Here is a 24,899-nt window from a genome sequence, read left to right on the forward strand (position 1 = left end):
AAAAAAAAGACAAATTCTTTACAACTTCTTGCTGTCTCTGTGTAGTGGAAATGCTAAGTCATGGCCTGAAGCAATGATGAAGCACCTGGTGGGAAGGCAGGGCCAACCAGGGGAGCTCAGGTGCATGCAGTGCAATGCAGTCAGTTCCACTGAGTGACTGGAAAGGTTGGGCCAGGATGCACCCCTTCCCAGCTCTCATTTTAAGGGCTGGCAGTGGAGATAAGGGGATCTCACAGGAGATCTCTACATACCTGAAGACCCTGCAGGCCTTCCAAAGGTAAGCAGTTTCTTGCTCTAATTTCTTGCCCCTGCTGTTTTGTCTGAGTGGATCCTCACTTGATGTGGCCAGGGACTTTGTTGCTCTGCTCTCTTGTTGCACTTTCCATCACAATCCATTCCACAATGCTGCTTTTCCTAAACACGAAAAAAAGTTAGGGTTTGTCGCTCAGCATGTGATTTCTGTCTCCTGTTACTGCATTAAATACCGTGACATCCTGGTAATTTTATGGAAAACCTGAAGCAGCAGATGTGCATGCAATTGTGCTGCACATTAAGGAAGTGATAAAGTTCAAAAGAACAGGTGCCTGTAAGCAGAAGCCTTGTGCTAATATGGTGCCATTTTCATTCAAGTCATGAAATGGCTACTTCTTTTGTTACCTGAGGTATTTCTTTGCCCGTGGAATAAATATGGTACCCTTACGGGTAAAGAACACTGATTGTTCTTTGAGACTAATTTGTAGTTGAGAACAGTATTTATTTTTCAGAAGTAAAACTTTTTAATGGGCAGATGTAATGATGTAAGGGGGAAAAGGAGGCACATTTCTACTGAATACTATGCTACATCTACGAGTCTCTTTGCACACACGTATTTATGTAGGGATGTTTAAAAGCATCCCTTTCTGATGTTCCTTTTCTGTGTACAGAAAAGCCAGCAGAAGTTCAAAATGAAAGTTGTGAAACACTGGCGTTCTCATTTTTTAATTTGTAATTAATGGTCCGTTTTATTGCAGCTGGAGATGAGCACTTCCCCTTTTGGCAAGTGACCATGAGATGTGAAATACTAACGTAATATCTGAAATATTTTACTATTCAAAGTACTTAAAAATAATAAATTTGGAGCTACAGGATACAAAAGCATGGACACAAATCAGACCTCTCCCAGAATTAACCTTAGTGAATTAGATTAGTACATCTTAAAGGCAGTAAATGGGAAAAATCAGAATAGGCTGGTCAATGTCAGGATTTTGGAAGAATGGGAGGTAGAAGTGCTAGTAGATGCCTTCTTAGGGCTTGAAGTACGGTTGCGTGTTGTAATGCAAATGGCTGAAGGATCACCTTACTGTGATTAGTCAGCTCCTGTTGATTCCAGGAAAGGGAATCCTGAGCGCAGGATTTAAGACTTACGTAAACAGTTTTAGTTTCTGAGGTGCTTCTGCAAGTAGTGTCCCAGTTTTTTGTAGTTTTTCCCTGCTTGCATTTCTAATGCCTTGTCAGCAAAGGAAAAACATACTAAAAAGGCTTTCATATTAATGTACAAAGACAGACTTTCAGGAAATTTGTTGCTTCTTCAAATGTTTGTGTGTTTATCAATCACTGCTGTCCTGTATTGTTCCTTTTCACTTCATTATAGAATGCTCCCAATCTGATTGAATAAAATCTTATCTTCATGTTTTTCCTCCCCACTTTTTCTATATCTTTTGCTTCTTCTCCATAAGCCAGTAGACGTTTACAGTGTTTTCTCAAACAGTGGTGGCAGTGGATTTTGACAGTGTGTCTGGATGTGCTTACTAATGGTAGAGGTTGGAACTACCACTGGTACTGGGAATCTGAAAGGTATCGGAGCTGAGAGCATTGTTGCATTCTGCTGGGTCACCCGGTCCACTGCTTACTTCTGGATGGCTAAGGACACAGATTGAAAGCAGTCACGCCACTCCCCTGTCATTCAGTTCTGCAAGAATTGTAGGCCTAAGCAATCACATAAATCATCTCAGACTTGACCAGAAAAAAAAGCAAAAATGCGTTTAACACAGTTAAGTTCATGGGATGAAGAAAAACTTAGGACTGTGAAAATTTTGCTGTGCTGGATGGAGGGTTATGTTAGTACTTGGCAGAAGGAACCACAGAGATTAAAACAGTTTTGTTGGTATGATACGCATGAAGGAGCAAACCCTGCAGGAGGTAAAAAAGAATTGATCTGGTTGAAGCATGTTGGTGAAAGGAAGTGACCTGAAATAGGGCTTTAGTGCACCCTGCTTTAAAATTGTATTTACTTTGTTGTCCAGTGGAGCTTTTACTTCTTTCAAGAGGGGTTGTATAAGTACTCACGTGGAGAAAAAAGGCATTGAATAACAGAAGCAGCAGCTTATTGTGTAGGCATGCTTTTAACAGTTGTAATCAAGAAGCTAGAAAAAGGACATACCTCATCATAAACAACCAAGCAAAGAAAATTCCTTTATAGGAATTTATAGTTTTTGTCAGGGACAAAAAAAGATAAATAGCTAGAAGTCCTGCATAAACAGAAGCTTGGTAAAGAAATTTGAGTTTCCTAGCGAAATGCATAGGAAGTTGACCCACAGCATATTGGAAGTCATTAGAGTTAGACATCTGAAAATACATTTAAATGAAAGTTAACTGTGCAATAAATGTTACAGAATGCTTATGAGAGCTGAAAATATATGCAGTTATGCTATATTAAAACTCTTATTTAGGAAGACAAAAAGACCTTTGAGCTGCCTCAGGTGGAAAACTTTTAGTTTGACAGCCTGGTAGCAATTACATGCAAGTCAGGTGTCGAATTTCATGTTGTGTAGACAGGTCCTTAAATTCAGATCATTATGTACAAAATTTTTCCAAGTTATTTCAGTTTTCAAGTTTTTTGGGTTGCTTTTTGCAGTCTTGTTATTAGGATTACAGTTCATTGTGAAGAAATGAATGATTTGTGTAGCAGGGTGACCTTAAAAAACGGTTTTAAAGTTTCTGCTACTGTAGTGAGAAAGATGCTTGAAAACTTTCATGTTTTCCTTGCGTGTATATATGTTCATCTTCTGCTGTGCTTCAAATCTTACGGCTGTTGGTTTTGAAATTGCCTTTGTAATTCTTACTGCATTGGAGAGGCATTAGGAAAAGTCTTTATATATGATGCAGCTGTTGTAACTCTCACTGCCTCCCCCAAAAGTGTGCATGAGTGTGTTGTTCAAAAGGTGGTATTCAAGAGCTTGTCTATTAGTCTCTTTATAAAAATACAAAAAATACTGTTTCTTGCTGCTTGGAGCTTATATACACATCACCTTATTTACAGACTAAACTGAACCAGCGTGCAACTTTACTATGGCATGTTATTAAAGCATATCCAGAATTCTTTAACAGAACGATTTGCTGTTGCAACTTTGCAACACCTGTTTTTCATACAGTTTGAAATAAGCAGCCTGCTGCTACACATGTCCATGCCCTTACTGATGTGAATGGAGGAGGAAGCATATATAAAGTTCATTACAGAATGGTTAAAGGGTTCTTTTGTGTCTTGTAATTCCAAGGAATATGAATTGCTGTGTATCCACTTAGCAATTGGAAAAATACAGAAGGAATTTATTTTCCAATCAAAGCCCGATCTGAATTCAAGGACTGTTGATTTCATAGTATTTTATGGAGCTTAGCATAACTTCTCATTACTTTTAAAACTTTTTAATGTCTTTATTCTGCTAGCTTATTACTACAGGGGTTTAATGCATGGATAATTACTGCATAACTGAGCAAATCACAAGGCAAATGCATGCAGTTCTTAACATCTGCTATAATTCCGGCTGAATTTTGGTGTTAGTAACAAACAAAAGCAGTGCAAAGGCTCTTTTGTAATGTCCCTGCATCTTGTGTCATCAACTACAACAGGTCTGTTTGAATATTTGCATGCAACTCTGAGGAAAATTCAAGCAAATAACTGCTTTCCAGCAATTGCTTGTGTGTTACAGCAGCTTGTATTAAAGTAGTGAGATAGTCACAATTAGTAAATTATGCCAAGTCAATTACTCCCTTAAAAACCAGTTTTGCTCCTAGGAATCTTTAACTAAGAACCCTTTTCGGGGTTTCTCTGCAGTGCTACTCTGGAAGCTCTAAAATGAATGAAAATACTCAGTGAGCAGATCTAGGTTTTTTCCTACTTGTGTATGTTCTGATTTTTCAAATGCGTTTCATGTGTTTATTTCATTTTTAAATCTCTTTGAGATAATGAACTTTGCATGTTTGTACTGTTTTTGTTTTTGCTACTTGTTTGTTTCACACAGTGCATAAATAAATTGTGAGCCACTCAGCCACTGGATATTATAGGAAAAAAACAAATGCAATAAACATGTATATTGGTAGATGCTAGGAGTTACTGTGGGAAAATATTGTTGAATACATGCACTATTTTATTATTCCATGAAGCATTTACTATTGGCCACTTCTCTGTATTAATACAGAGAGAGAGCATTCAACCTTTGTGTAATTCAACGTGGCTATGCCTGGCTACTGATTCTTCCAGCCTCCTACCACTTGCTATAATATGAGTTAAATCTGTAAGTATTTTTGTAAAAGTAGTATCTGAACATATGGTAACTCTCAGCTTTTTCTTTCCCCAAAATCGATCATCCAGATGAAAACTTTGTGAAATCCTCAAGTAATTATTCCCACTTCCTTGATTCAGTTTGCTTTTGTATGCTTGTGCATGAGCAAACACTTTGGTCTGTGCTACACACAGGGGACACAGCTGCATGAATACTGTTTCTTCAATATTGTAGCAGGTGAACAATTTTGTTCCTGCAGCATGAATTCTAAATTTAATTTTAAAAAAATTGCGCAAAAAAGGTTTTAATTTGTATACATTCAGATGTCTTCCCAGAGCTACATACATATTCCACACAGAGTCCTGGAACCTCCCTTATCTATTCAGTGCAAAGTCTGGCAGAATGTCCCTTACCTGTTCAATACAAAGACACTGACCCTTCCTGATAAACAAACTATAAGGTTGTCCATTAAGGGACTTAACAGGCTGCAACTTGTATTGGAGACAAAATTTGGATTGTGGATAATAAAATTCACATCACAAACAATTTCTGTTTTGGGTTAGTTATTTTAAGATAGTAGTATGCTTTAATTTTCTATGTTCTTAATTGTTGGATTTTCTGTGTTCTGAATTTATGTTGATACAACATATGATTTGTAAAGAAATATACATTACATGAGTTTGTAATGAGAATGTTGTGGAAACAGAAAGTAAATAATATGCTGGTCTTTTCCCTAGCAGATGGTTGACCCTACTCTAGCAGAAATGGGAAAGAATCTGAATGAAGCCATGAAGATGCTAGAAGATAGTCAAAGGTATATACAGAGAATAACAACCACAAAACAGTAGTATTTGTGCGCAAGTTCTAATTATAGATGATACTGCTAATAAGCAAGATGGAATTCATTTTTCTAGTATCTTAAGGTCATACTGTATTCTGAAGCTTACACCTACAAAAATAGCTTTTTCTCAAATAATAGAATTTTTAAAAATCTGTATATATATTGTGCTTGCTCTGTAATATTTAGGGCAAATCCAGAGTCTATTTTTCATGTATATTAGATGCTTTCCTGCTACTGTGCGAGAAACTTTTAATGTGTTCATATATGAGAGTTTTATGTTTTCTGTTAAAGAACTCAAGAAACAAAATGTAGTAGGTCTTTAACTCAGTCTTAGCTAAACTTCTTAGGACACTGGAATAGTGTGGAGTCTCCTTCTCTGGAGATATTCAAGACTCACATGTGCCATCCTGCTGTGGGTAACTTGCTTTAGCAGGGCCTTGGTTGGATTGATGATCCACAGAGGTTCCTTCTGCTCCCTGTGATTCTTTGACTCTGTTTCTTTTTTGGTCTCACCTGATTTATTAAACTGTTTTCAGCGAAAGAGGTTGCAAACATATGAGTACGTATTCTTGTAAGTCAAGGTCAGCTACAAAACACAAAGTAAATACATAGTTTGTTCTTGTGTCTCTTAGAAAAGAGGAGGAAAATGAAAAGAAGTATGCACGGAAGGATATTCCTGGACCGCTGCAAGGCAGGTAGGCAACAAGTATTTTTTTGATAATGCTCTATAAACATTATAATAGGTAAAATATATGTGACACCTCTGAAGATTTACCAGTTCAGGTACTACAACAACTTTTGTGACAGTTTCTATAGTCATGAAGGTAGAAAGATTACTTCTCCTAGGTAACTGAAGTCACACTGACTGAAGAACGTTGGTGCGTATAGCTGTGATAAAGACTGAATGTAGATATACCTGTGCATAGAATAAAGATTCACTAGAACACACAGCTGGTAAATTAATAACTGAGAATAATATGGTAGAAAACTTCAAAAAAAATTCCATTTGGCACATCCATTGAAAAAATCATATGGAGCTTTTGTGCATATGGCAGAAAAGATAATTGCATCTGAAAACTAAAACTTACATTTTCTGTACTCTTCACTCTGGAAGAGAAAACATTTACTTTAGAAAACATTGCAAAATTTATTGAAGTTTTTTATGTACATAAACCAAATTTCTTTTGGATTGGAGCTACTGAATTTTTTCTAAAAATGAAAAGCAGTTTGAAATATCTCTGTGTCTTAAATGGCCTCCTTGTTAGACAATGGTGCTAGCTTTGTTGTTGTGCTTAATGTTTGGTGTTTTTTGTTTTCCCTCATTGGTATACCAGCGGCCAGGATATGGTGAGCATACTTCAGTTAGTTCAGAACCTAATGCATGAAGACGAAGAGGAGTCTTCACAGGCCTATCGGTAAAGTCAATATGAATATTTATATGAGATTATTACAGAACTTACACTTTAAAATGCTTTAATGTGTAACAATGGCCTGCAAAAATGTGACTTTTTAATGGCTACTTAATTACATTCTATAGTGAAGTAGTATAATGTGCTGTTCTTGGCCTTCTTAAAATTACAAAGCCTTAAATGAGTTAGGGCTATTGTTAAACTGGATTGTAAAAGGGGATGGTTTCTGATTTGACAGCTCACACAGCTTTTTCCCTTCTGAAAGTTGTATCAAGTCTGAAAGTCTTACATATCTTTGAATACCAGCAAGCTCTACAGGGAGAGGTAGTAATTTATTTTTTTTTTGAGGTTTCCATTTTCATGGATAATTGAAATGATGCTGATTTATCTGTAGAATATTATTTGAAGTTAATAATTTAAAAACAGCTTGGAGAAGAAAAAACAAACACAAAAAAACTAATGAAAACTTGCCTCTAACTATCTTCATAATAAGTTTCCTGAGTTTTCTCAGCGTAAGGAGAGAAAGGTATTTGTTTAATGAACATTCAAGTCACAGTGCAGATAAGGTGCTTAGTTCCAGCTGATTACAATAAACTTTCAATTAGCATAAGGATTTTATTTGAATGGATAAAGAAGATGAGGTGTTATAGGCAGCTAAGGTAAGCAACGCACAAGTGTTATGTGTACTAGCATTTCACTGTGTTAATGCACAACAGTGGGAGGGTGACTGGTATACTGTATTTCTGATAAATATTCCATGTTAACAAATTCTACCACTACAGCAAAAAATGCGAACATATAGTTACTGTAACATTCATAACTAGTACTTAGTTGGCAATTTCTCCGTTGTGGCTTGCAGACTTCAAAATGTTGGTGAGCAGGGTCACATGGCTCTACTGGGACATAGTTTGGCTGCCTATATATCAGTACTGGACAAGGAAAGACTGAGGAAGCTCACAACAAGGATCCTTTCTGATACTACTCTCTGGCTCTGCAGGCTTTTCAGGTGAGTTTCTTTGAAAAACTTACGTATGACTAGGCAGTAGTAATTCTTTAATGCAAATTCTTTGCTTTTTCAGCAAAAGAAGCCTCTGTCATGATCTTGCAACTAATCTTTGAAAGGTCTTAAAACACAGAACCACAGAATGGCCAAGGTTGAAGGGACCTCAAGGACCATGAATCTCCAAGCCCCCTGCCACATGCAGGGCCACCAGCCTCCCCATTTAATACCAAACCAGGCTGCCCAGGGCCCCATCCAACCTGGCCTTGAACACCTCCAGGGATGGATGGGGCATCCACAGCCTCTCTGGGCAGCTGTTCCAGCACCTCACCACTCTCTCTGTAAAGAATTTCCCCTTGACATCCAACCTAAATCTGCCCTCCCTCAACTTCAAACCATTTCCCCTTGTCTTGCTGTTATCAATCTTTTCCAAGAGCTGACTCCCCTCCTGTTTTTAAGCTCCCTTTAGATACTGAAAGGCTGCTCACCCCCAGCCTTCTTTTCTCCAGGCTGAACAAGCCCAGCTCCCTCAGTCTGTCTTCGCAGAGGAGGTGCTCCAGTCCCCTGACTATCTTTGTGGCTCTCCTCTGGACCCTCTCCAACAGCTCTGTCTTTCTTGTACTGAGGACTCCAGACCTGCACACAGCACTCCAGATGGGTCCTCATGAGCTGAGTAGAGGGGGACGATCACCTCTCTGTCCCTGCTGGCCACCCCTATTCTGATGGAGCCCAGGATACCATTTGCTTTTCGAGCTGCAAGAGCACACTGCTGGCTTGTGTTAAGCCTTTCATCCATTGAGACCCCCAAGTCCTTCTCCCCAGGGCTGCTCTCAAGGACAACGCATCTCTTTTTTCAGAATGGCAGGGACTAGTTAGTAATATGGTTGCCCTAAAAATCCTGTTATGATGGCTGTATGAAAGTTAAGGACCAAAGTACAGTTGCAGACATAAGTGGTTGATCATTTAGTTGAATTCTTGTTTCTTGAGGCATATGTTTGTGAGGTCTGAGGTACTTTATACCTTTTGAAAGATAGTTTCAATAAACTTCTCCTTTACTGTTCCTGGATCTAGTTCGTTTTTCTTGGTGTGGCAGGTAATATTACTAAACCTTAGAATACAGTGTGATGTTTGGTAAATGATTGTTTCATCATATGGCATAATGTTCCACAAGAGGAGAATAATGGAAATCATCTGTGTGGGGTTGTTAGAGTAGGAAGGGACTCGTTGATTAGAAATTCCTTTTTTCTTCCTGAAGCAAATAAATAAAAATCCCATTTTATCACTCATGATACTGTAGCTTTCAAAAAGTCATGCCAGTATTGCTGATGTGTGTTACTGTAGTGTGTTGTGTGTGTAAGATGAAATAGTTAAAGAAAATAAAAGCATTTGTGAACAAATGCTACTCTTAAATTTTACAATACTACATATGTACTTGTCACACCAGAAAATGCTAAAGGAAGGATCTCATATGTAAGTTGTTCATTAAATTTCCATATCTGCTGTTTCCACTGTTGCTGCTTGCTGTGGTTGATGACAGTTGAGGGATTGTCCTCAACTGTCTATGCCTTATCTTCTCTTTATTTTGCTTGTTCCTTACTAATCTCAGCATGTCTCAACAAAATTTCAGTTTCCTTCTATTGTGCGTTATCCTGTTCGGATGGTAATTGTACCTTTTGTCTTTTGTGAACTCTTTCACTGGTCCGTGTTACTTTAGTTACTAAACTGGCTATTGGTTTGTGGGTGGTTTGTTGTTTTTTTTGGTCATACTCAGCTTTTCTTACAGGTATGAAAATGGGTCAGCTTATTATCATGAAGATGATCGCGAAGGTCTCCTAAAAATCTGTCGACTTGTTATTCACACATGCTATGAAGACTATACAGTAGAAGGATTTAATGTGCTATGTACTAAGCAGCCTGTTATATACATTAGTTCTGCAGCTAGAACAGGCTTGGGCCAAGCTCTCTGCAATCAGGTAAAGTAAATCAGGTGGGGCTCCAATAAAACTTAGCTATCTTCACATTGCCTATTTGAAATCTAGATTTTAACAAATATATCCATACTTCCTGCAAGAAACTGGTGCTTTTTATTGTCAGCAGTCCTGTAAATTTGTTGGGACCAGTGAAAGTTTACTCAAAATCTGTGTGTCTGCCTGGGATGTACACTGGAGCTTCTTCGAGATTTTTCCCAGTGCTACTCAGTTGAGTGAATGCATGTTTCCCCAGACAAGCTGAGCAGTCTCTGCAGTTCTCCTGTTTCTTCCATGCATTTGATAGCCATTGTCAGGTTGGTATTTCATGTGAGAAGATTATTGTCTCACCTCTGCATTGTTTTTCAATGAACATAATAGATTTTTGTACCTTTATTAAATTACTGTATGTTTCTGAGATTTACTGTTCCAGTTTGAAGAGTTAATGATGCAACACCCCTCTCTCCTCTTGGGGGAAAGAAGAGGAAGGAAGAGGAAGAAATCCAATTGAGATAGGAGAAACTGATTGATTAAAAGGAATGTGAGATAATACAGAACGATTCAGAATAATAAATCAGATGAACCAAAAAATTAACTGACGGAGAGAGGTGGTCAGGTTGAGTCTTTATCAGCAGGCCCTCCATGGCTCTCAAAAAAGATGAGAGGACTTCCCCCCAGTCTGAACGTCAGCACTTGTGAAGTAGCTGAGGCTGCTAGAAAGCACAGCATGCAGGAAATGCACTCAGCATTGTGCTTAAGCATTAGATGGCCTGATGTCATGATATGGAATACCCGTAAAACCAGGACGCTTAGCAATGATTTCTGTCCCTATTCAAAGAGGGTATGAAGGGAGACATGAATTTATTTAATTTTCTCCCATGGTAAAAACAGTAGCAGTGTAGAGCAGAGGAGAAAGGAGTTTCAGATAAGGCTATGCTTTGATGTCAGTGGAGTATCTGTAAGCTCGTAATAGGAGAATATACAGTGTGTTAGCATTGCTTTAGTAATTCTGCTTTTCAAAACTATAAAACATAGGCAGAGGTCAACTTCAGTTATTAAAGATGTTGACTGCAGAGAAATAAAGTTGGTACCAAAGAAGGAAGTAAACAAAAAGAACTTGAGAATTAAGTGGTGAAGGTTATTGTCTTTTCAAGCAAAATGTTGCATGTAGTTATTGACTGAAATTGCCGCAAAAAATGCTGCTAAGAACTGGTATTTTGGGAACCTTTTGCTTCTGAATACAGACCAGAGATTGCTAATAACACTAGTGCCTCATCTCTTGTTGGTATGGTAATGTGTCCTTATCGGGTGATCACTGAACTTAAGCGATGCTGTTTAAGCTTAGACTGTGATAAATGGTGTATGTGGTTGTAACACAATGGGAAGCACAACGACAGCAGAGCAGCAAGGTCCTAGGCAAGCAGCAAGTGGGGATTTGCTCAAATGCAGTGGCTGTGGGCAGAGAAATAAAGGAAAGAAGCTGCTTACCTTCAGAAGACCTCAGGTACGCAGGGATCTCCAGCAAGATACCCTTGCTTCCAGTGACAACCCTTAAATGAAGTGTGGTCTTACATGCACCTGAGCTCCCCTGGCTTGGCCCTGTCTTCCTACCAGGTGCTCAGTCACCACTTCAATTTGTGACTTAGCATTTCTGCTACAGTTGTAGAGTGCACAATTGAACTTTGATTACAATTGAGTAATCAGACATTAATTCCGTTTCTGTGGAGTGTAAGTACAAATTTGTCTATAACTGTAGTTATCTTAGTTTGCTAGATCTTCTGTACAAAGTGATATGAGTATGATCAACTAGATTTCAACTGTCATCTTCCAGGTTAAAGATTAAAATGTATAAGATACTTCATTCTTCTGCCACGTTAATCATGAAAAGTTATCTGAAATTTACCCTCATAGCAAAGGAATAACTTCAAACTTAATAATCCGAATTAAGCAGTGTGCTCAAAGTAGGCAGCTTGCTCTCTGCTTTGAGGTGAAGTGTCTGTGAAGTTCCAGTGGAATTTGGTCCATCCAGAAAGCAGATGTGCAAGGCTGCCCAAGAAACAAAGGCTTGAGTTTAAGCTCTTCTACAGGGCACAGGTATCTAACTAGAAATGCTATATGCATTTCAAGTACTAAACAGATGTTGACTGTAGGAGGCTGTTTGTTTTCAATTCTCCATATGCTTTCTTTCCTCTGCTAATAATTTATTCATAAATTTTAGTAAGATCCTTTTCATGGTGTAATACCCAGATTTGTATTGTAAGGTTTATTATTTTTTGCGTTGCTTAATATGTATATTTCTGCAAACATTTGAAATGATTATCCTGAAGCATGTCTGAATTGCTCAATTTCCATCATTTTTATTGCAGCTAGGGTTACCCCTCTCTTGCATGTGCCATGTGCCTTGTAACACTATGTTTGGATCTCAGCATCAAATGGTGAGTTTGTCTTCCCTAAGAATTTTTTTCATTAAGAAGCTTTTTCCTAACAACTTTACTGATGTTCACTCAATTTTTCAGCCTCTAACTCTATCAAACAAAATTTTCTAAAATGCCAGCAGCTTGTGTGTTGGCCTTTTCATATGCTGAGTATTTTTTTTTATATATACTAATACACATTTTAATCCAAGATTTCTGGAATACACATAGTAGAAAGAACACTTACAAAGTCCACTAAGTATTTATGTTGTCTTTTTCACAAAGGCTTTTTTGACCTTGGTTTTTTTAACCTTTTGAGAAGAAACTGTAAGTCACAAACTAAGATGTTGAAAACGCCTTTCACAATGTTAGTATGTTGTCCCTTTTTACTTGTAACACACTTTCCAGTTCAGTAAAACAAATTTCTGTTGTTTGATACACATACTTATCTATCTTTTTCTTAATAGGATGTTGCTTTGTTGGACAGATTGATTAAAGATGATGTTGAGTGTGGAAAACTGCCTTTGCTGCTTGTGGCTAATGCTGGTAAGTGCTGTGGACAGACAATAACAAAAAAGGCATACTATTTCATGAATATATATAAAATTCAAAATAAATGTACATTGTCTTAAGTAGTTTAGTGGCTGCATGTCAAGAAATATCAGGAAGTATCTTAATGACAGTGCATTTATCTATCCAAAGGGGTTTTATTTATCTAATTCAAAATTCAATTGTACTGCTACAATTCTGTCTACATCAGATGGTGCACTAATATAATGAAAACTCATCTTAATGTGTGCAAATCTTGTTGAGAGTCAATTTCATGTTAACAAGTAATAATTTTTGATAGATGTGCCATCGACTTTACTTTTAAAATCTGCATTTTTCTCTTGTTAATTAAACAAAACTGCCCATAAGGAAGTGGCTTACTTGCTTTGGACTTAAAAATAAATATGCATATCTAAGACATTAATATTGGCTTCCATTCTTCCTGTTGAAGTCATACCTTGAAAATATTAAATTTAAAAAAAAAACTTTTTGTGTGGGTACCTAGGTAATTTAGTTTTTGGAGTATTTCTTACATGCACTGGCAAACAAAGCTAGCATCTTTAATTTTATCCAGAATACCAGTTGTTCATATGTCACAATGATATGAATATTGTGTAGTTGACTGTTCTTAAATATCTTCCTTCCTATTCTTGTTTGTGACTTTTCTGACAACAGTACAAGAGTTCTTATGTAGAGTCCTAATTTGCATGCTTACTCTTTGTTGTTTTTTTCTTTTCCAAAAAAGGGACACCAGGTGCTGGGCACACAGATAAACTTGGGCGGCTGAAGGAACTTTGTGAGCAGTATAAAATGTGGCTCCATGTAGAAGGGTATGAAACTTGAGATATTCATCAATTGGACTTTTACATGAATATAATTTATAAATATACAGCACATAGCTTTACAGCTAACCAGCTTGTGGAAGACCAAAAGACTACCTTTATTTTTGCCATATTAAGAATTTAACATGGTTCTAATTTTGTCATTGTATGAGATTGTTTTACGTATACAAGAATAATTAATTGGAGTGATTACTTCAGCATAGGTTATGGGTTACTTTTACTCAGAAGGCAATCTTATCTGCCCTTGCTTTGAAGAGCTTAAAATACAAACAAAAGAGAACTAATAAGACAATTAAGGGAGACATTATACAGTGGTTATTGAGAATGAGAAAGGAGGTAGAAGTGTCGTTACTTCAATGAATGTTGTCAAGAAGGGTGCCACAAGTGCATTATGCAGCAAAACTGGGAGAAAGTTTAAACCAAAAGGAAAAGAAATTGGAAGAACTCAGACAATGTTATTGAGCACTCCAGTGTTCTTACATTTTTTAAGCATGGAGTAGAGACTCAGTTTCTCTCAGTATTTCATTATATAGTATCGTATTTGTATGTCTCTGATTCCAAATTGCTGCTGAATTACAGATATAATTTTGGGGGGGATGATTTCCCTGAAGGTTGGTCACATTTTTAGGATGAAACAGATTTTTGGTTTTGGGTTTAAAACCTTGGAATTCCAAATAGCAACACCTACTTCACAATTCATTAAAATTTTATTTAAGTGTATGAACAAAAATGACCTCCCTTTTCACATGAACATGACGTATTTGAACTGAAGATTAAAACATTCTCTTAATACACACTTAATACGTGCTAATACTGCTTTATTTTTCTAGTGTGAATTTGGCAACTTTGGCTTTGGGTTATGTCTCCTCTTCTGTACTGGTATGTTCTACCATATCTAGAAACCTTATGACACTGTAGACTTTAAGGTCATGATCTAAAATGCATATAGTTTATATTCTGCCTATTGTGATAAAATTTAGGCGGCGACAAAATGTGACAGCATGACTCTTACTCTGGGTTCCTGGCTGGGTCTGCCGGCTGTACCTGCAGTGACACTCTACAAACATGAGGATCCTTCTTTGGTATGTTCAACTTTTCAGTCACCGTTCTCAAGACATTGAGACTTTAGTTGCAATTGCCACTAATCTGGCAAAAATTGAGTAACTGAAAAAACGTTAATCACAGTTTTTTGTTTTTTTTTTTTTTGTTTTTCCTCTTTAGTCCTTAGCAGCTGGGCTGACATCAAGTCAGCCTGTAGAAAAACTTCGTGCCCTGCCACTGTGGCTCTCTTTGCAGTACTTAGGCCATGATGGGATTGTGGAGAGGATAAAGCATGCTTCGCAACTAGTAAGCAGCAGCTTGTTAATACATTGATTATGGCCACTTGGCTTCTCTGCGTATGGCTTGGAGAATGTTCCTGAATATCCTCATGATCTGATTTAACAATCAGAGCCTCCAAGCAGAAACAAAGTTCAATAAGCAGTACAAGTAATGTCCAGAGAGCTCTCACAGAACACTGTGTTTTAATAATAGATGTTAATATATATTTTTTATCATTGTGTTGCAGAGGAATCAGCTTGAAACGTCATAGTTGTTGACAGCACAGCATATGTTACTATATATCACATTATGAATAAGTAATGAAAGCAGAATAGCAATGTTCAAGGGAGGGATGTGCTGTTAGTTTGTATATTTCATTAGTTTTTATGTGTAAAATTCTTAATCTTTGTTCTTCCTAAATTGTAAAACTGAGTAACCATCTGTCACTCTTCTATCTTAATCATTTTGCCTGAAACTCAGAGAAAGACTTAATTTTCTTCCTCTATTTGGCATGATACCAATTCTTCCCAGTACTTGAAGGGAACGTATAAACAGAACGGGGAACAACTGTTTACATGGGTGGATCGTGCTAGGACAAGGGGGAATGATTTTAAACTGAGATGAGAGGTTTAGGTTAGATATTAGGAGGAAGCTTTTCACCCAGAGAGTGGTGAGGCACTGGAACAGGTTGCCCAAGGAGACTGTGGATGCCCCATCCCTGCAGGCATTCAAGGGTGTGGCTCTGGCAGCAGGTCTGGTGGTTGGCGACCCTGCACACAGCTAGAGGGTTGAAATAAATGATCTTTGATCATTTATTGATCATTGGCCTTTTCAACCCAGGCCATCCCATGAATTCTCAGGTAACAGTAAATTTACAAAGCTTAACAAAAAAGAATCTCAACACATTTCTTCAAATACAATAGCAACTGCACTGTTTTCAAAGTAAGATCATTACTTAAGTAAAAAATATATATAGTCCAGTACGTGTGTCAGGAAATGCCTTGTTTATATACAAAACATTTGTAGCTTAAAAGTTTTTAAAGAAATTTAAGATTGAGAGAGGGACTAAAAGGATGTGGGAAGTGGAAAGCTGCTGTAAAGGTTAGTGAAGAAACTATTGGCATGAAAGACCAGTGACAAAATACAATTATTCATTAAGTTGTGTTGGGTTGTTTTTTTTGTTGTTGTTGTTGGGTTTTTTTGTGGCATCTAAGAGTGATCTTAGCTTTTGTATTAGCTTGTTCATAGTCTAAAACTACACTGTAAGAATGTCTTTGTTGATAATGAAAATAATTTAGAAAGCTATTATAAACAGATGCTGTTGTAGCAAAACAGTTAACTTTCTCATATCTACACACTGAGCTTTAGTTGTAGTATCCCTAGAATTTTGTCAACAAACAAATTAAGACAATGAAAAGCATTTTGTATTAGTTGTTTTACTAGAGATAGAAACTGTTTTCCTGTTACAACTTAAATTTATAAAGAAGAACTGAATGGATCTCCCACACTTCATTAGCTTTTGTTTGCAAATAGAAATTATGCTGGTGACTACTTAGTTTGTCAGAATAATTTTCGTGTTTTGTCCTTATTTTGTTTCCCTTCTGCTGTTCTCTTGTAGAGTCAAAGGTTGCTGGAAAACCTGAAAAACCTGGATTTCATTAAAACTTCGGTACAGTCTGCATTTAATATTTTGGTTGTATAGTTTATTTGTATCTTTTAGTAGGTAAAGACTAACTTTTGACTCAAAAGACTTTACCTAAAAATATTATTTAGGATGTAGTAATTACTTTGAAGATGCTTGGAATCTTTTTTGATTAAGTTCAAGTATTCAGCGAAATTATGTAGCTCAGTTGTATGTGACATCAAGATTGTACTTCTTCCTTCATTGTAAACGCTTGCACTCAGTGGAGCTGACATCCAGAAATTGTCTCCAGACTTTAATTTAATTTCTGTTTAAAACACCTTTTTTATTTTCTTGGTAATACATTTATGAAACTGATAACAGGTTTATTAAATCATTTTCCTTAAAGCTCATAGATTGACTGCATCTTGCCCATGAGATATTGCTGTAAAACATGGGAAATTACATGTAAAAGTTATCCTAGCTGACAGTCTTGCAACAGAATTCGTTTTGGAAGTTATATCTAATGTACTAATTCCAAATTCAGTTTTTGTGAGGTGTTCTGTTTAACGCTCTTGTTTTTTTTAGGATCATTCCAAGCGACAATAATCCTTTTGTTGCAAAGATGTTTTTTCCAGGAGTATTAGTGGCTTTGAGAGCTGAAGTTACTGCCCTTTCTGCCTCAATAAACCTTGCATTTGTAGGATTGTCTTTAGTTGATTACAGAGGTTGCCTAGTGCATCTCTCCTACCCCAAAATTAGAATCAGTTATCTTATTGTTATTCATGGTGGAACTTTCTTGATGTCCCACAATGATTCTGGCATGATTTTGAAGAAAATTTTCTTTAAACATTAATATCTGAGAATGCATAAAGCTAAATCAACATTCTTTACTAAAATACGTTAGTGAATGTGCATGGTTCTCTTGCTTTATGGTGATCAAAGTTTAGTTATGCATGTTGTAAATCATGATTTATTTTCCATTTTCTACTGAAATGCTTATTCGCATTCCTGAAGAGTTAACTTCTATTTCTGAGATAGTATGAACAATGTCACTGCAGTCAGAACAAAATTATCTGCTTTGCTCAGCACTCTAAAAAATTCTTCACTGGTAAATGTTTAAAAAAATATATTTGAAAATATATTTAGTATTTTATTTTTGTTAAGGTTGAAGATGAACTGAGTTCACCAGTGGTGGTTTTCAAGTTCTTCCAGAAGTACTTAAATAGAGGTACATGATTTAGTGCTGGATTTTTTTGTTGGTGATGATGCTGTAATTTTATTTCTTTGGGGTTTTTTTAATAGATAAATTATTAGGTACGTTATTACTTGGTAGATTATATATAGTGCACTTCTCTTGTCTAACTTACCTTTAAAAAGGTATACTTTTATCTAGTGATAAAACCACACTGCTTTTTTAGGTTCTGTATTTTCATAGTGGGTATTTTTACTATCTTGACTGAAATTTGTGCATGATTTTGATCATGAGAGCAGATTATTAATCATCTCCCATAAACCGCAAGCTATGTTTGGAGGTACTGATGAGGGAATATGTTCCACTGATTTTTGTTGAGGCTTCCCTGTTTCTTTTAAATGTATAGTGGCTAGTTGCAAGAACTGCATTTCTCTCTTTTACTGCTGTATTCTGTTGCGTAGTTTTAAAAACAGCAGAATACCATTAGGAACAGGTCTCTAAGTACTGTCGTGGGTACAGAAGCCACACTAAACATAGCTCAGGGCAGAGATGAGCTCTTGGATGAGCTCTCCCAAAAGAGAATTTTTATGTCCTCTTGGCTACAGCAGAGGATGTTGTGCTGTTTGTATATATACAAAGACACGGAGGGTGAGAAGATATCTGGTTGGGTGAAGCACCTGACTACTAGAAAACTTTACAGTTTTGCTGTGAGTGTTGATTTTAATACTGTGGATTTTTTTGTGATTCACGTGGGGAAAGGTTTTCGTTTTTCATCTATTTAGTGGCATTACTTACAAAGGAAACATTAATTTTGGACCAGTAAAATGACTTGCTTTTTACATTGATGCATTTTGTTTGAACAGCTTTATGTAGGCAGAAGTCACCCACCTGAAATATAAGGATGTAAAATGTTTAGCTGCCTTCTCCATATTTTGTGTGTATAATGGGCTTTTCAATTCTTACTATTATGTTTGTGTAGTTTAAAACAAAAATAAATTGTTAAAAATTCATTTAAAATGTTAAAAACTAAACATTACTGCATGCTATGACAACTGACTAATAATATTTTTTTGTTTAATAATTCCTCATTAGTCTGCTTCACGTTCAGTACATAGTTTAGATGTGTTATGTTACCTAGGAAATGTAATCATCTTTTGTCTAAACTTCAGGGTTTTTTTTGTTGTTGTTTGTTTAATTAAGAAAATACAAATCCCCTTCCGTAATTCTTGTGTTTTTGGGTTCAGATCAAACACCACATGCTGCACAGACCTCAGCTACTCAGCACCATGTAATAAGTAATGAAGGACACATTTATGACACTTTCAATCAGTGGGTAAGAATCTTTTTTTTTTTTTTTTTTTTTCCTCTCTTTAGAAAAAAGAATAAGTGAGAATTTAATTCTTCCAGGGGTTCATCAATAATAATAAAGCTTTTGGTAGATGGGCTTAGCAAGTATTCCTGGTCTGATGTCCTTAGCAAAACCTGCTGGACATTTTGGATTATAAAGAAAGATTTGCTCTGAAGCAGTTGTTTCCATGCTTCTTTTTTTTTTTTTTTCTTTTTTCTTTAACACGTAATTCTTACTAACATTATTTCTGTATCTTAAACATTTGGTAGTGTTTTGTTTTGCTTGGGCTTGGGTGAAAATGTGAAAACTTCAGAATTCTTTTCAATTGGCAAAGTACTGCATTGACAGTGTTTGTTTAGTTGTGAGTAGACAGGCTTTTTTTCCTGAGCTTTTAGAATTATTTTGGGAAACCTTTGCTCACAGAGCTGAGCACATAACTATTCTAGAACAATTACATGATAATCATGGTATACTCAACAAATTTGGAGAAGTTTCAGACTTACAGCTTATGCTGAGTTTTCATGATTTTAACAATATGTCCAATTTATCTCTTGTTACTGGCAAGCTGAAGTTTTTTGGTGTTTTTTTTTTTTTACCAGAGGTGGTTTTAACAAATATGGAAAACTGTTTAGCAAGTAGCTCTCCTGTACAAAGAGTCTAATCGGAGTCAGCAACTGTGAGGACATATCTGTACATTCCTTTACCTGTGCCTTATCTCTTCAGCTAGGAGAGCAATTGGCACAGCTGGTTCCTGCCAGTGGGATTGATGTGGTAGAATTGGAAGATGAAGGCACATGTGTGCGTTTCAGCCCATTAATGACTTCTGCAGGTAACATTCACATTACTCAGCCAGTTGTAAAAACTGGAATTTGCTATAAAATTGTACATCAGTCTCCTGGTATAAAATCAGATAAGTTCAAGAAACTTTACAGTATTGTCCTATTACGAGGATTACTTATTTATTTTCAATAAATTACACTGGCTTTATCATTTCAGGTGTGCCTTTGTAGTGGGTGCATTAGAGATGGCTTAAATATTGTACGTGACCTCACTGCATCTGTAAAGACAGATTTTTATCAATTATATTTGTAAACTTGTTAGGAAAAGCAAGGGAGATATGCACTTTGTTTCTGAGAATCATACAAGAAATACAAAGGATAAATCATCCCAGCCTTTCCTTCTCTCAGCTGCTTATCATAAGGAAAAGATGCTTGATGTTTCCACACAGGTGATTCTGAAGTGGTGCTTGTGTTCAAAATAGAAGTAGACTAAATGTTTTCTAAACCTCTAGATTATTTTTGTAATTGCTGATGTCAAAGAGAAACAAATCTGTGTTTTGGAAACTGCTGAGAATTTGCTTAAGGTAGCACCGAATACATAGTTTGTTTAGACTTAGCAGCTGCATAGCTGCATGGAGTAACTTAAAGAGAGCATCAGGATCAGGTGATGAACGGTAGCCGCTTCTAGCTTTTGTAGGGTGGTTTAGGCTATCAATGGATGACATTGATGTGAGAGGATCCACAGTGTACATGGGGAAACTAGATCTGTAGAATAAAATTGTTTTATGATGCTGTGATTTTTACAATTTTAAAAGGAAACTACAGAACCTAATTTGTTATCCGTTTAGCTATGTTAAAAGGATTTTTTCTGACGGAGGCTACTGATGTAATGAAAAAAGATACTCTCCTCATTAGTTCGTAACATCAGTAATTTTTCTTATTATCTTATTTTTGTGAAATCCTTAGCTCAGATTGTTTCGATTTAACAGTACATAGATAGATGAAGAAAAGACTTCGATACATACAGATCAAGGTATCTCAGTACTATCTGTAAATTATGATTAACTTGAAGTGGTTTATTTACAGATTATTTGTTTAATTCAGACATCTGTGCATGTCCATTCACTTTCACTGCATGCTAATACATAGGCTCTTTAGTTTTAGGAACTGAAATACAAGATGTTGATCAGTTAGTAGACTGCTTAAAAATGAAGATACCAGTATTGACAAGTACACTGCGACTGAGAGAGGAGTTTGAGCAAGAAGTGAGAAGAACAGTAGGCCTGTTGTATATTGAAGATCTCAGCTGGCCAGGATTAGGTATTGTAAGGTATATCTTTCAGTATTTTCTTCCTTATGGGTGGATAGGCAGTGCATTGTTGGAAAGGAATGAAGGATCTTTTAGTAGTGATTTGGATGTGTTTTGCTTGCAATTATCTGGCTTTGCCCCCACTGAAGTGTTTGCATGTTCTGTTTTAAATTAAACAAGTTTTTTATATTGTTTATTTTAAGAAAAGGTGAATTGCTTTTTAAGCAAATTACAGCAGTATTTTTAATATGGGAGACAGCATATTGATCTGTTAAGCAAGAATGTAATGTGCAATGCTGCTTAATTATACTAAGCATAATATACATTTATATCCTTCACTTACATAGTGAATAAAGCCCTTTAAGTGTCTATTCCGGTCATCGGATACAGTCTACTGGGTAGGATTCTGTAAAATCCAAACACTGGAAGTAATCAGTGTTACCTAGAAATCTGTTGTATTCAATTAAGTTTGCATTGGCCAGCCTCCCCCTTGCTCCCAACCCTAAATCTCATAATCTGTAAAGTTGCTTTCAGCTTTTGGTTTGTAAAATACAGAATTTTGTAGAAACAAGCTAGATCTGTGGGGTTTGTTTATGTACTCTAAAGTGAAATTACTATCTCCTGGCTTGCTTTGAAGATACAACTATCACAGTGATGGGAAGAATGATGACAATCAAGAAAAAGAATTGGAAAAAATTAACACAGAACTTCTGAAAAAATTAAATGAACTGGAGTCGGATCTCACTTTTTCTTCGGGTAACTGCACTTAAAAAAAAAAAAAAAGAATGACTATTAGCTTCAACACAAGATGTCTTCCTGGCTGCATTATGATCTTTCAGCAGGTCACGTGTACATAGTTCATTAAAATGCGAAATTACACTGCCATATATGTAGTTAATTTATAATCAACATCTGTAACTGTTCCCCTCAGTCCCTATTTCAGTTGATAAATGTTCAGCAGAGCTTGAGCACGTTGCACTGTTTTCACCAATATATGTGAAAACTAACCTATGAGCAACTAGACCTAAAAGGGTTTCTTGCCAGAAAGAATGAAAACTGCAGATGCACCTCTCTGTAAACTGAAGCTTGTCAAGGAAATCTAGTGAAACACAGTGTAACCTGTGAAGATATTGCACTTTAATTACTGAAGTGGGCATGTGGTGTATGCATATATAAGGCTTTCTAGATGTGTAAGCATGGGCATAGAATGTATTGTGATAACACTTCTCAATATGTTACCAACACTTGATTCTCCCAATGCTCACAGGCCCAGAATTTGGAGGACAGAAGAACTGCATTTATATTGGCATGGTGACTGAGGATCTAGATGTGTTGGAGTTGGTTGAAACTATTGCAGCAACAGGCAGAGAAATTGAAGAAAATTCAAGAGTATGTGTTAATAAATCAAAGAGCATTTCAGCATCTTTTGTTTTGCTGTACTACCCTCAGGGCAGTTTGTGGTGTTTTTGTTTTTTTGGTGGTGTTTGTTTTGTTTTGTGGTTTTTTGGTGGTGTTTGTTTTGTTTTGTTTTGTTTTTTTTTCAAACCTTTTGTTCTTCTGCAAACAATGTATCCCCTTTGTACACTGGGTTATTTAGCCTGCTGTGATGACCAGATCATCTTTTCAGTTTTTCATTTTGTTTTTATTAACATGCAGTCACAAACTGCTGGCATTTTGGAGGAAGAACCTGTCACCAAGGACTCTGATGTTAAAACTCAAATTACGCAAATTGGCATTTGTCTTGCACATAACAAAACTGTGTCTTTGTTTTTTCATCTTTTGTTTCCCCAGTAAGCTGTTAGGCCTTTGCAGTATAAAATGTTACTTCTGCCTTCTGGGTACATATGTAATTGTAAAAATCCTATGGTCAGTCTGTATGCCTTTTAATTTACAGTAGAAAGAGTTCTCATAAAATGCAGATTTAAATTAGAAAAAAAATCTGACTATTCAGTTTACATCCTCAAAGCTTGAATTAAAAATATAATTTCAAATACACATATTATACATAAAGACAATGTAATTTCTGTTTTCATTAGTTGTTGGAGAACATGACTGAAGTTGTTAGAAAAGGGATACAGGAAGCACAACTTCAGCTTCAGAAAGCAAATGAAGAACGACTTCTTGAAGAGGTAAGGCTATGAAGTTATCATGCAGCTGTGGTTGCATGATGTGGTTACCTAGCTCACCAACCAGTCTTTAATTGTGGACTTTGCAGGGGCTGCTACGACAAATACCCGTAGTAGGTTCTGTGCTGAACTGGTTTTCTCCATTCCAAGCCTCACCAAAAGGAAGAACATTTAATTTAACAGCAGGTAGGACTCCGTGCATCTGCAGCCATGTTATGCTGTGTTCTAAATGTTTCCAGTTTTATACTTGAAATTGCAACACTTTCTTGTGCTGATTGAGTGACACAATGCACCTTTGGGATGTAAAGGATTATGCTCTTCACTATTTCTTAACACTTTGGTGAGAAAATCTCATCCCGTGTATAGTTTACATCTTGTTTTTGCATATTGAATCATGCTAAAAAAAGCTTTATTAGATATTGGCAATAGAGGAACAATTGCTGGCCAGACATGCTGTGGAAGTGCCTATCCTTGGAACAAATGCTACATGTATAAATAGATAAGCTAGTGGGGAAGACTTTCTGCTGCATCTGGGATCTTATTCTCAATGCGCTGTCTTCAAGGTCCTTAGTGAAGAGAACAGTAGGGCTTCCTTGGGAATGCTTATGTCATTTATAACTAGATATTTTCAAAGTGCGGTGATTGATGGCTTGCAGCTGGGGATGTGTCAAGCTTCGAAGAAAAGGGAAAACTGAGTACTGGGTGTCTACCACTGTTGTGAAGTGAGTGTGAGGGGAACTTTATTCATCTTTTTAAGACTCAGCAACTTTGTCCCCACTTACTCAGAAACCAGCTACAGTCGAGTGGCAGTTTCAGATTAACTGCAGACATGCAGTTTCAGAAACCTGCATTAGAGACAAGATTGTTACATTTATATATTATAATTTATAATTATATATATTATTTAATATATAATATATATTAAATTTATATATTATATATTAAATTTATATATTATATATTAAATTTATATATTATATATTAAATTTATATATTATATATTAAATTTATATATTATATATTAAATTATATATTATATATTAATTATATATAATATATATTAATTATATATATTAAATTATATATATTAAATTATATATATATATAAATACTGATGAAAAGAGAACTTGTCTATATTCAATTTGCAGCTTACTACTTCCTTTTGACTTGCAGGTTCACTAGAATCCACAGAATCCACGTATGTATCAAAAGCCCAAGGTACAGGTACAACTCCACCACCAACTCCAACTTCCAGCCTCACAAAGCAAAGACATTCTGGTAAGTTTCTACTTTGTGATTTTATTCTAAAACTTGCTGCAACACCCTGGCCTCAGCACACATCTGACTTGCGTGACACTAGAGGACCTGCATGATTTTCCCTTCTGTCATAATATCTGGAATTAGATCTTAAGTCCTCCCTAAATAACGTAGTTTAAGCATGGCACAGAATACTACCAGTTTTCTAAAACATTCTCCTAGAAATGTAAGATTTTTTATCCCCCAAGGTGCATATGATGTCTGGGGTCTTTCTCTGGAATAGATGGTGGCAGCCCTGCCTATCTTAGGAGGTTGGAACTAGGTGATCTTTAAGATCCCTTTCAACCCAAGTCATTCATATGAATACTGAGGGTGAATCTAAAA

The 24,899-nt window shown here is 36.3% G+C and overlaps 2 protein-coding genes across 3 annotated transcripts in view; one reads left to right on the forward strand and one right to left on the reverse strand.

The window, feature by feature from the left end:
• The window catches only part of NTAN1 (N-terminal asparagine amidase), a 7,528-nt gene extending 7,132 nt beyond the window's left edge, over window positions 1–396 (reverse strand). Inside the window, exon 1 of the mRNA XM_031555796.1 lies at window positions 337–396. Coding sequence (XP_031411656.1) covers window positions 337–396 — 60 coding nt within the window. The remainder of the gene's footprint in view (window positions 1–336) is intronic.
• Window positions 397–5,244: 4,848 nt separating this feature from the next.
• Window positions 5,245–24,899, forward strand: PDXDC1 (pyridoxal dependent decarboxylase domain containing 1). 2 transcript variants are annotated; one of them, XM_010719721.2, is made up of 21 exons: window positions 5,245–5,352; window positions 6,012–6,074; window positions 6,714–6,794; window positions 7,648–7,794; window positions 9,572–9,761; window positions 12,122–12,190; window positions 12,637–12,715; window positions 13,464–13,548; window positions 14,391–14,439; window positions 14,541–14,642; window positions 14,782–14,907; window positions 16,499–16,549; window positions 17,669–17,732; window positions 18,941–19,029; window positions 19,768–19,873; window positions 20,982–21,153; window positions 21,770–21,888; window positions 22,400–22,521; window positions 23,169–23,261; window positions 23,348–23,444; window positions 24,432–24,899. In XM_010719721.2, exons 1-21 carry the CDS (start codon window positions 5,279–5,281, stop codon window positions 24,629–24,631), a joined length of 2,178 nt encoding a protein of 725 aa, XP_010718023.1. In that variant the 5' UTR covers window positions 5,245–5,278; the 3' UTR covers window positions 24,632–24,899. The 2 variants fall into 2 exon arrangements, with proteins under 2 accessions (XP_010718023.1, XP_010718024.1); XM_010719722.2 differs by lacking the exon at window positions 14,782–14,907.

Source organism: Meleagris gallopavo, chromosome 16 (genome assembly GCF_000146605.3).
Source record: "Meleagris gallopavo isolate NT-WF06-2002-E0010 breed Aviagen turkey brand Nicholas breeding stock chromosome 16, Turkey_5.1, whole genome shotgun sequence".
In the NCBI taxonomy this organism is placed as follows: Eukaryota; Metazoa; Chordata; class Aves; order Galliformes; family Phasianidae; genus Meleagris; species Meleagris gallopavo.

Bases quoted from the DNA above. Each gene is read 5' to 3' on its own strand.
- PDXDC1 (XM_010719721.2), top strand. From the start codon at position 5,279: ATGGTTGACCCTACTCTAGCAGAAATGGGAAAGAATCTGAATGAAGCC. The intron at 7,795-9,571 runs GTGAGTTTCTTT...CTTTTCTTACAG, and splicing joins TGGCTCTGCAGGCTTTTCAG to GTATGAAAATGGGTCAGCTT. The intron at 17,733-18,940 runs GTACATGATTTA...TTTTGGGTTCAG, and splicing joins CCAGAAGTACTTAAATAGAG to ATCAAACACCACATGCTGCA.